The sequence below is a fragment of the Cyprinodon variegatus genome, unplaced genomic scaffold (genome assembly GCF_000732505.1).
Source record: "Cyprinodon variegatus isolate N-32 unplaced genomic scaffold, C_variegatus-1.0 Scaffold285, whole genome shotgun sequence".
Lineage (NCBI taxonomy): Eukaryota > Metazoa > Chordata > Actinopteri > Cyprinodontiformes > Cyprinodontidae > Cyprinodon > Cyprinodon variegatus.
The window spans coordinates 367657-380229 of NW_015150738.1; the positions used below are offsets into that span (position 1 = coordinate 367657).

Genomic DNA, 12573 nt, shown 5'->3' on the forward strand with positions numbered 1-12573 from the left:
TAAACAATCTCCTATTTATGGATAAGACATAAATGTTATGCTGACCATATTTGATTATGAAATAATGATCCAAAGAACACATCTTGCCCTTATTGAAAAGTGGATTGGACATGAAGTGTAGAAGATGGTTTTCTACTCAGGTAAAAACTTTCTCAATTACTTTAAATTTGGAACATTTCTTAAAAGGGCCAGTGAGAAAATAGGAAAGAACCAATGAAACAAATGGAAAAACAGCTTAAATTTAACCAACAATCAGCTCTGGGCTAATTCAGTATTACCTGTAATTACCTATAAAAGCAGTTTATTGCCAGAAAAAATAAAAACAAGTGCAGAATTGTCCATTAAACATCAAGCAGCTTTTTTTTTCTATATCACAATATATTGTGTAAAAAGGTTGTTCAGACATAATATAGTGAGGTTTGTCTCACTATGGTGCTGGGTGTCTCATACCAGGGGTCATGGTTAAGTTTGAATTGCTCACAACATTAATTGCGATGTTACTTTATGCTAAAGAGAAAAAGGTATTTGAAAGGATGTGTTGACAAGATAGTGGCCCCATACATTCCAACAATTCTCAACTTGTTTACATCCCAACAACTTTAGAATTAGGGAGTAGATGGAGAGATAAATAGCTTCATAAATTGGGGATTTCTGTGCTAGATTACCTGATTACATGCACCATTGGTCAGTTAGTTAAATAAAACACAGATGGGCTGCAGTTATAGTGTTGCTATGGTTAACCTCAAATTTTAGCATATTCCTTGCAGATGTAAGTTCAAATTAATCTCAACATTCTACCCAAATCCTTCTTCTGTTAGCAAAATCAAAGTTTGAGAAGAGCCAGTATAGGAGAATAAGATTAGGTTGAATGGAAGGACTTCAGGTCTAGTGGATTGCAGTCATCACCAAGCTGGATTGAAAAGGGTATCAAAATCTATCCGAAATATTGTAGGCCCTGTGAAATAAATATTTAGACAAGAAAGCCATTTTGTACTAATGCTTAAACATATACAGAATGTTTATATTTCACTTTTATTTCATGAGTCAGTTTAAACAACAAATTCAAGCTCAGCACAAACAAATTCTGACCAAAACAGCCTGTGTTCTTCTGAATATCTTTGCTGCGAGAGGAGCGTAACATCACATATCAAATCCAGCCAGTGACTACATTTCCCATGGCGAGGAATTCAGCTGGAGATCATGACACTAAATGGTTATGTCTGATTATTTCCGTTGCCAGTTGGATTGATTTTTCTCCTTTCACAGGTCTTCCCTTCAAAGCACATTTAGGAGGCCACTCAAAAAGAATGAAACTAAAAACAAACCCGAAAAAACAATGACACCACAACAGTACTCAGCCAAATTCACCTAATTGAAGTACTGAATAAGAAAAGTGTAAATAATATAATAACAATAATATCAATACTAAGTGTTTTTTACAGATTGGTTTCCAAAAAAAAGTAAATTCCTTTGGTCAAGTAAAAAAAACAAACAAAATGAAAACCATAGTAAACTCTTTCTTGTACCCGTCTCAGTTTACTTGTGTTTCTTTTTCTACCATCATCCAGGTTCTTTGAGGCTCTAAGGCTGCAAAGGAGGTGTCAAGGCAATATGGTTATGGTGCCCCTGGAGCTCCATGCTGCAGCATGCTGGGAAAAGACTAGAGGAGTAAGAGAGGGGCAGAGGCATTGAGAGAGGATCACAATCCTCAGACAGCAGGTGAAGGTGCATCAGGATCAGGCTCGTTGCTGTAGTTGTTGCTGTAGTGATTCCCACTGGGTGGGTGATTGGGTAGGATGTCCAGTTCATCCACTTGTGGGCCAGGGTGCATCACAACCAGCTGGTCTTGGGGAATATCTGCAGCTGCTGCTGCCAGGTTGGTAATGGACTTGGACTTTACACACTGAAAGTCTACATGTCGGCTTTTACCCTCTTCCTTTTCCCAGGACATGCGGATGAAGGGCCTCTGAACATAGTTGTATATCACCTCTGGGCGACCCCCTGGACGCTTCTTCACTTTCTCTTTATAAGTTGGGTAACCTGTTGACACAGTATATCTATTTATTACTTCAGGTAAACCCATTTTGATCTCAACTTGTCAAACAGTCCCTTATCACAGGATTCCTATCATTTTAGAGAGAAAATTCCATGAAGACTCTACAATCATCATTCTTTGTAAAATATAAAACGTCAATACAGTGGTAAAGGCTTAAATGTTAAACGTGAACGGAAATGTAACTAAGGAACTGAACAAAGAAAGAAAACAGGGACACAACAGAGGACTGCATTTAAAGTAGGAAAGGAAGGAATGAAGATGCAAGAATATAAAAGAAAGAATAAATTGGGAGAGACAGAATGAGGAATAGAGACGAGGGCTTTGGAAAGGACCAAAACAGGAAAAGACAGAGGGGAAGGAAATCTAAATATAAGTAAAGAAAGCAAGCAGGAAAGAATATAAAAGACTGGAGAAAAAAGATGAATAGGAAGAAATGTCAGAAGGAACGAGGTGAGATAAAACAATTAGTGATGATAATGCAAAGATTGAGGGACAGAAGAAATGAGGCAAAGAAGCGCCCTGCCATTTTTAGATGCAAATCTGCTTCAACAAACGCAGAGCTCTGCATGGTTGACAATCTAGCCATTTGATTCAGCTGTGTAGAGCAATGGACATATCTAAACATTGCACACACCAGCCCTTAAAGATTTGGATTGGAGACCACTGGTTTAAAATTACCTAGTTAAGTAAATGGGATTAAGAAAGGCTAGGGTGTTCTGAATTGGGATTCTGCTCTCTGCTGCCCTCTGCTGATTGTAAACTTTTCCCTTAATCTTAACCTACTAACATTTTATGAAACCCTGGGATCACAGCCTAAGAGCAGTGGGACACACTGATGAGGTGGCACAAAAGATGATGACAAAGGTTTGCTCCAAATTCTGACAATTATTTTGGTTATGAAACAAATAATTGTTACAAGAAAAACGTTCAGTGTGGTTTCTAATAATTATCAAGTCAATCTCTTAAACTAAGGTCAACATTTCTCAAAACCTCACTTTACTTGTAAATAAAAAAAAAAATCTCGCCCTGGAGAGTTCAGCGTACCTTCAATACCCAGCCTTATTTTCTTTAGCCCCCTCTCCTTTAAAACAGATTTGGCAACGTCTCGGTTCTCGATATACTTGAAGAATCTGTAAAGTTTTGTGCTGTAAATAACTGCAAAAAGAACAAATATGTTATTAGAAGCTTTTTCAACACATCTGTTTTGTATATAAGATGTAAAGTCTTACTAAGACTTACTCTGTGAATACTCCTCGCCCATTTGTGGTGGATACTCAACATCCCAGTCCACCACATCATCATCTGTAAGAACTACAATGTGACATTCCCTCTCTCCACTCTGAGCACTGGCCACCATTAAAGGCAGAACCATTTCTTCGAGGTAAAATTCAAACTGATGTCGAGCCCCATCATTGGAGAGCTCATGCATCAGGGCACCTGGAAAGGAAGGATGGAATTAAAATTATTATGACCGTCTTTCTCATACTTAAGCAGTAAATCCACACAAAGATTGATCATTAATAAGGGCTTTGAGGTCATACGCAGCCTGCTTTCTTAGAAAGAATTTATGGAGGCTAAAGCTTAGAAAAAGCAATAAATAAATATTTTCAAGATTTATTTATACTGATTATGATATATTAAAGTTGTTTGTGGCTATAATAAAAATGATCATCTGTCAAAAAAAAAGCAATAAAACAAATTGGTTTATTATTTTAACAGTTTTTTTCAGTCCTACATTAATGGCTGTGCGCTGATTGGTTGGTTTACAATGAGCGAAGCTGCCGAGCAAAGACGCATCATAGCGACAAGCACGCACTCACTAAAACATCAAATTGTTGATATGGTAGGGTGACCAGACGTCCTCTTGTCCTACTTTTCATACCTAAAAAAAAGTGCGGGGGGGATTTCAAAATCGTCTGGGATTTCGGTCGACTACAATGCAGCATGTACTCGAAACACACCGGGCATTTGAACCGAGCCGTCTGCTCCGGGGCTTCGTTTGGATTCACCCGTATTATGGTGGAAAATTAGAATAATGAGATTTGCACAGAAAGGAGGTGTCGGTGGGGTTTGAACTTCTCTGTACGTCCATTTCACCCACTGAACTATTGTTATTCATCTATCACAATGTAAACTCGGTTTTGCATTCTATGACCCCTTTAAATTATTTTACATAGAGATAAAAGAAATCTCAAAATACTAGAAATAAAATATTTCAACTTTAAACTTGCTTTGATCATTTCAGTTAGATATGCCTGTTTTTCACCTTGACCTAGAGGATAAATGAGAGTATAAAAATTTATACACTAGTTGTGTTATAAGAGCCAAATCGGTACCAATAAGTTGTTTGAAGAGACTACAATAAATCTAATGCTACCAAAAACGTGCCAACAGGACAAGCAGCCTTTTCCCAGTGCAGTTCTGCAGCAGCTGTCAAAAGCATGAATCTGCAGTTTAAAAGAAATGAACAAAGGGCACCATCAGCCACAATGAAGGCAGCAGAGCTTTAGCTGACCTTCTCCTGGCTGACTTAACCAAACCAAAAAAAGTCATTATCAATTTTCTGAAAATGATTTTCTCCCAAAGTAAGTCTATCTCTAAATAATTCGTCCCAAGAGAACTCTTTAATTGATAAGATTTAAGACTTTTAGCTACACTGCTGTTCTAAAGCTGCATTCCTTAATGTGCCACTGTAAAAACTTCAACATTGGTGCGATAACTCACTGAGGTCTCTGCATTTGATGGTACTATAGTCGAAGGAGATGCATAGATAGTCACACGCCTCCCGCAACTCAGGGATGGAGATTCCATCTGGACAACGGATTATCCCAGATTTGTAGTAATCCTGTCAATTAGATAGAAATAAAAAAGAAGACAGCAATTTCAAACACAGTGGAGCCGTTACCTCAGAAAACAAATCAACAGCTTAAATTATGGCAATTTAAAGATTAACGTGGAAACAGCATCTGTCTTTGGTTGTGTATTTTACACCTGAGAGAACAAGTTACAAACTTTGAACTGAAACCAGGTGGCTTCTTAGAAGGCAACATCCAGTTACAAGGAACAGAACGTTAATCATCAATGAAGTGCGTGACAAAATTATATAACTTAATTTGATGCCATGGCTAGAGCTAAAAGCAGAGTTATGCAGCCTTTTTCCTTTTATCTCCACCGCTCTCCACCCAGGATCAGGCTCCAGAAAGGTGGGATGAAGTAAAAATAACTGGGTGTTTGGCTTTAACAGCATTAATTTTTGTACTTAAGGGCCTTATACTTGAAAATATTTGATAAAATCATGACTTCTAAACTGTGATGAGATCTTATGAAACCATGAAAATCTAATAAGAAACACATGTATCCTTTTAGAAAAATTGAATCACACCCTTTCTGCTCTCTGTTTAGCTGTTGTAAAAGGAAAGCTTTTTGTTTACACCTTTAAGCTTTCTCTCTCAGATTCATTCCTGAGATCACTGCATGTTCCTAACACCAACACACACTAGTTATTTTAGTCACTCATAAACTGGTAAAGCTGTTACAATTAAACAGCCCCGTTATACCACTGTAATTATGAAAATAGTAATGTTATCTTAAAGCGGACTTGGTTTTGGCTTCAGAACAATTTTAATTCTATGCTGCATTATGCTCTGGCTTAGCCAAAAATATTTCAAACTAAAAAGTAGAAAACATTGGGTGGCAACTGACCAGAATTGCTCGGAAAACTGTTGAGCTGATGCCCTCAGCGACCTCATACTCGCCCTTTTCATTGGGTCTTGTAAAATTATGGTCCCTTCCAGACCCAAACATCCTGAAACAAAGAACGTCAGATTTTGAAATAAAATAAAAAACAACATATGCAAAAAAAGTTTAAAAAAATAAGCACTCAATTTTAGATCATTGGGTCAGTTTAATTGAAATGCTACAATAAGAATTAAAGTGTTTTGTACCTGCCCAACATTGTGTTGGGTTGTGCAGTGAAGACAGAAGGATCTACTACAAAGCGCGTGTTGTCGACAATCAGAGTGACTCTCTCTGAGGTTCTTGTGTTTCGGTTTCCAATGGGGGGGTTCGCTCCCCCCTCCTTAGGATTGTCATAGACAAAAACCATTTCTCCTGCTCCCAAACTTTTGAAGGTTCCGTCAGAGCTGGACAAGCTACTGTTGCGACTGCTCACAACTCCGCTGCTGCTGGAACCACTGGGTGAGACTCTCTGAGGCCTTGGACTACTGGGCCTCGAAGAAGGACCATCTCTCTCACGATCTAGACAAATAGAGCATTGACAAAGTCAGAACAAATTTTTACATGTTGGATATACTATACTGTAAGAATCTGGCTCTAAACAGGTTATTAAAAAATAAAACTGCCAATATTTGCTAGTTTGTATATTTAACATAAATGTTATAAAACACCAAGCAAAATGTCAACTGTTGAAATCCAGTAACTGAAAGAAGCTGGAGAACCTATTCATGACCATCCAACAGACATTAATTTCACTCTCCATGCCTGCTCACCACTGTTGTGTTGCCGTGTGGGTGAGGTAAGGTTCCGAATGCAGGGGGTTAGTTGCCCTTCCCTCTCATGTGAGGAGTCCCTAGAACGATCACTGGAACGACGGCGGTCACGTGAGCGGTCGCAACCCCCACTGGCACCATGAAGGCTCATCTTCCTCTGTTCTGCCTCCACTCGAGAAGCTGTGGTCTGACTGCTGCTTTAAAAAAATAAAAATAAAAAATAAAAATTTGCCAGCAGTGTTTTACAAGGAAGAATTTGCTCGATGGCAAGGTATTACACATAGACAGGAATGTATCTTATTTAAACATATTTGGAAACAGAGTATGGAATATACAAATACAAGTTCTATAGGAATGTTATGAAAAAAGGAGAAATAGTGCAGGTTTTTGCAGATCTAGAGCCCATGGTAGATCTTAAGAATATACAATAACAAAAATATGAACCTAAACTGTATAATATTTACACATGCCAGGGTATTTGTATTATTTGCAGCAAGACAGTGTCAAAGGGGGACCCAGTGCTTGTTAATGAAGCTAAATGCAGATGTAAGAAGCTGTTATTGTGGTAAAAGGTTATGGTCTTGATTGACTGCAGCGTCCTGCCAGAGAGGAGACTCTGAAACAGTCTGTTGGGATGGATCAGCTACAATTTATCCAGCTTACTTTTGAGTCATTGAGGAATGCAGTTCTTTAAAAGAAAGACTGCACCCAATGACTTTCTCCGCAGAGCGAATTATATATAAATTATATTATATGCCGCATGTCCTTGTTTGTGGATGTGGCAGCGGCGTACCATATGGGGGATTGAGGAGAGGATGAACTAAATGATTGCAGAGTACAACTGCACCATCATTGTATTTGCAAACGCAAATTCTTGAGCTGCTGCCGGAAGTACATTTTCTGCTGTGCCTTCTTGGTGAGGGAGGCGATTTTAAGCTTTGACTTGGCTCTTGCATACTGTACCTGTACATGTCCAGAACAGAACAATCTAAGAAAAGAAGTGTTTCAGGGAAAAAGGACAAAACTACCTACTTCCCACTATAGCCATTAATTTAAAATATAGAAGCACCAGAGTTTAAATATGTCTAATTTTAAGTAGTTGTAAATGTTATTTTAAAACCAGCAATGTATGCTTTCACAGACAGGCTTTCACAAGAGCCCTCAGGTAGAATATAGGAAAGCACCCAAACAACTGGACCAACCACATTCTGAAATGTTCAAATTACAGAGAGACTAAAGAAATACCCAAAGGCTATCCAGTACTTTTCCCAGAACACATTTTACTTCCTCTCCCTAAGATTGAGTTTTTTTTAACCCATGAGGGATCAACAAATGAAGCCTATTAAAAATGGTTATGGTAAAAAGAATTAAAGAGAAAAAGAGATCAACCGGTACAGTTTCTTATTAAGGTCCATGCCAATACTCATTTTGACATTAGTCCGACCGATCTCTGATATGTGTTGGATTTTGAGGCAGATACTTGGAGTTGATATTGCTTTATTCTCCTCCATTCACACGATAAAACACAATTAAAACAAATGCTACACAAGTCTCAATGTAAACAAAACAAAACAAAAAAACACAAAAAAAATTATGCACTGAGTATGCACAATGATAGTGAACCATACATGGGTTAAACCACAGAACTGAGACAAGTAAAACCCTTATAATGATATACCCTATTGTCCTACAATCAAACACATCTCAGGCTTAAAACTTAATCGAGATGACAAAGTAAACAAGCACAAGGTAATGAGAAAAAAGAACATTTAAACAAATTAAAGTTGAAAAGCTGGTATTTTATTCCTGTAAGTTGAGCAATATGTTGTTGCACAAAGGAATGACTTTGCATTATTTCAATTAACAAAGTGGCAAATCCCAAATTTGTTACCCAATACTAACACAAAAATCTCTGATTTAGATTTAGAACACGTGTTTGATTATTTGCAATTTTCTCTGCTTTCTATACCACAACCCATTATCTTAAACACCTAATAATAAGGTCTCTCTGCCCAAAACTTAGATGAAGGAAATCGTTTTAGTAGATTATACCCTCTACAGAACCAAGCAAAGTTTGATCATATTGAAAGATGATTGATATTCTAGAAAATTTACATCTACTTGAAATGAGACAAAAATAAATTACAAAAATGTTCCTAGTTATCTGATAAATATAAGATATATTCACATTTATCTTGATCCACAGAATAATTGGACAGATGTGTGGCTTTCCCATATTTTCGAGTTAACCTGTTTCTAACTCATTTTATAGTTTTAGAAAATATCTTTTAAGATTTTCCAACGGGGCTCACCTCGAATGTTTGCAGAGTTTGCGAGGTCGGTTCGTCGCTAAGCGTTCCCAGTTTTCCGTGTCACTAGAGTTACTGTCATATGACTGCAGACGTGTTGCCATCACCCGAACAGGGGAGAGTCTGGTCTGGATCTTTCACCGTTCATTATCTCTACAGCCGTAATGGGTAAAAATCAACAAGTCAGTTCACTCCCCCTGTCAGTGACAGCCGCTAGAAAACCCTCAACTACATTACAGAATTACGTTTAAACGAATAGCTGTTGTCTAAAAACGAAACTCTGTTTCAATATATGCTTAAAGGAAACAATCTGGGAATAAACTGTAGAAAAAAACGTTTCTTTGGCTGACTCAGCCTACGGTTGTGCTAAATACTTAGCATGCTAACATTAGCTTGCTTTGTTAGCCGTACGTTACAATAGTTTTAATCCACTGTCTTCGATAAGACTATCAAAAGCACATTTAAATAAAAATACCCAAATATGTGATTTGATATTCTAAAATGAAAACACAAACTACACAAATACACACCTATCTTGCTTTGGTTTCCGCTATAATCCCTGTAGCTTCATGGTAGCTCCATAGCAAACCATCCCTTTCAAAACACTCACTCAGATGACGTAAGACGTGACAACCGTTGACGCCTTGACGTCCTAACGCAAACGGTGCGGCGCATTAGCTCTGCTGCGAAGTCTCAGCAGTCGTTTTTTCTGTGTGTGTAAACGCTTTCACAGATCATAAACCTTTCTTTGAAATTACCTAAATGTTTTTGTAAAAGTACAACAGGGATATCAACCGTTTTCTTAAAAGGCAATGAAATGAAGAACAACTCCCGGGAGATCTCGCGATAGGTTAAGAACCCATAATATTGCCAAACGGAAAGGCATGATTTATTTACCCTAAATTCGATGATCGGATGGGGTTTTAAATGGATTACAATTTCTCGTATTATTTGCCATGACATTTTTTTTAAAGTATTTTGCTGTTTTCAGTGGTGCACGTTTGTTGAACGTAAAAAAACTTAATGCTTTCTACTTTCAGCAGGAAGTAAATAATGTGCACTAGAGGGGGAAAAAAAGATTAGCAAGAGTTCAGTATTAAAGTCTATATCTAATAGATAAAAACAATGACAATAGTAGCAACTCAAAAGTGTGTAAATTCCCAATGCCATAATTTATTCCAAAGCCCTGCCTATCTCTGTTTAAAAGAGTTCCCAAACATGTTTCTCAAGTAATAGTAGAATTATCTTTGTCATTTGTATTACTCAAGTAAAAATAGAAAGTAGTCTTCCAAGAAATTACTCAGGTAAAAGTAAAAATGTTTTTCGGAGAATGGCTATTACTGAGTTATTGCTGGATCATGGAACATGTGATTTAATGTTGAAAATGTATTTAATCAGACATAGCTATGTGCAAACTGTGTTATATGCATAGATATACATATATATATACAGAAGAGCTACATGTGTATATATTTTATCTCTTTTTATTCTTATTTTTTATCTTTATTATATTGTGTAGTTGGATGTGTGTATATATTATATAAAACTGTAACTGGAGCGTGTAACAAAAGTAATTTCCCTCTGGGATTATTAGAGTATTTCTGATTCTGATCTGATTCTGATTTCAAAGTAAAACACAAATAATATGAGAACAAAAGAAAAATCTAGGACAGAAGAAACACTTTTCTAAATCAAAAAACTCAACCTCAATTTTTGATTTAAAAAATTCAAACTCAACCTCAACATAAGCTTAAAACTAATCTTTCCAGTAGACAAAGCATATATATCAGGAAACGATAAAGAATCTCTAACTAGAATATCAACTGTTTACTTTATTCTCCCCTTTTATCTGACTTGCCCAAATTACTAATAGTGGGTTGGGTGCAGTAACCAAACATTTTACTCAAGTAATAGTAATAATACTTCTACAAGAGTATTACTTAAGTAAAAAGTATGGTATGAGAACACAACTTCAGAAAGCCTTTTTATAGAATATACTCCAGTAAATGTAACTGATTAAATTTAACAAATAAAACTTACTTGTGCATTTTTTTACTGAGCTTTTCATTTAAATTAAGTCCATGTATCTGTCTATAAGCAGTTGCATTAATCTAGTTTTACTAAAAAAAATATTTTGGTTTTAATTACTTTTATTCTATAGTTTTAATATAGATGTATTTTGTTTATGTTATGTTGTTTATTTGTTATTTTTTAGCGAACCTGTTCAGCACTTTGGCATACAAAGTGCATTATAAAAGTTTGCTGTTGATTGATTGGTTGATAGAAATAACATGATTAAAAGTAAGTAAGCTGTATAAATACAGATACAAAACTAGGAATGAAAAAGGAATAAACTTAAAACTCCTGAAAGCTATATTTCAAACAAAACCCTAAAGATAATTTTTACCCTTCTAATTCATTCTTTGCCCTATTATAGTAGTCCTGTAGTCCTGCGTTAGAGCATAGTTTGGGTCTATTTTATTTAGTTTCAGTATATGGGTTTGGTTAGGTGGCGGTATTTTTGTTTGTACATGAATTGTTTCTCTGACCTATATTTTTGCTCTAACACTGGTGGCGCTGTGGGTGAAATCTATTTAAGTGTCAAGGTAACTGCAGTAAGTGAAGGGTGTGGTGAGGTCACAGGTTTTTTTTTAACCATTCTCTGTTAAATACGGGTTTGCTTCATTATATCCACATATGGATCAATATGACAATTTCCTTTGCATGCTGCCATAGACCGCCACCCAGTAATCTGGATTGCATTCAGTATTCAGTGTGTGCAAAATAAATGGGAGTGTTCCCAAACTTATCCCACTCAGGACATTGCCTTTTGAATGCGTTAGGACCTGGATTTCTTGCACCCAGAAGCGACCAAAGTTAGAGGCAATTTGATGGTCGCTACATTTATTTTTTTTATTTTTAAACACGTATTAAAGAAAAGCTTAAAAAACACCAACATCGTAATAGATAGGTGCTCAACCAGAGTTACAGTGAAAAGTCAGAAGAGAAAATATTGTAAGCTTTGCTTTATGAAGGACATTTCACTGTTTGTATGTACAGTTATATTAAAAATATATGTTGCACTCTAAGGTTCAGTTCATACACAATTTGCAAATAATAAAAAGAAGTTTAGGTCAATTTAAAGACTAATGCAGATCCACTCAAAGAATGAAACTGTAGGGAAAGGCAAAAGTTAATTATATACAGACACTGTCTTTATGACCATAAAACACTTTGATGAATTTTACCTGTGTATAGCAGTTAGAATGCCTATACAACAAACGCAAGGCAATTCGATCACATCAAAGCAGTTACCAAAAGGGCTGGTAAAGGTTGACCAGCGTTTAGGGACAGAATTTAAAGTAGGGATTTCATATTAATACCAAAGTAAACTGAAGAGAAATCCATTTGAGTGAAAACAGCTCCAGAAAAAAGTTGAAGAAAACCAACAATCCAATACAAAGTGTAAGAAAAACAGCAACAATAACAAAACAGTATGGCTGTTTGATAAAGTAATGTTTTTTCTAGTTAAAATTGTGTCATTTAAATAGTCCTTCTCAGAGTCCTTCTCTTTGCTAACATGATAGATTCAGGATTTGTAGAAAAACCTGTTGGTCCTTTAACATTTAAAGATACAAAAAAAACAACAAAAAAAAAGTTTTGAAGGGAATTAATCGTGGCTAGATGAAATGCTTAATCA

The 12573-nt window shown here is 36.3% G+C and overlaps 1 protein-coding gene across 4 annotated transcripts; it reads right to left on the bottom strand.

The window, feature by feature from the left end:
* Positions 1-1010: 1010 nt before the first annotated feature.
* On the bottom strand, positions 1011-9553 carry btbd10 (BTB (POZ) domain containing 10). 4 transcript variants are annotated; one of them, XM_015383475.1, is made up of 9 exons: positions 9404-9546; positions 8877-9026; positions 6565-6761; positions 6001-6313; positions 5759-5861; positions 4781-4901; positions 3296-3493; positions 3101-3211; positions 1011-2040 (listed from the first exon to the last, which is right to left on the bottom strand). In XM_015383475.1, the coding sequence occupies exons 2-9, from the start codon at positions 8975-8977 to the stop codon at positions 1709-1711; spliced, it is 1476 nt and encodes a 491-aa protein (XP_015238961.1). In that variant the 5' UTR covers positions 8978-9026; positions 9404-9546; the 3' UTR covers positions 1011-1708. The 4 variants fall into 4 exon arrangements, with proteins under 4 accessions (XP_015238961.1, XP_015238962.1, XP_015238963.1 ...); XM_015383476.1 differs by having other exon boundaries at positions 1012-2040; positions 6565-6758; XM_015383477.1 differs by lacking the exon at positions 8877-9026 and having other exon boundaries at positions 1012-2040; positions 6565-6758; positions 9404-9553.
* Positions 9554-12573: the final 3020 nt, after the last annotated feature.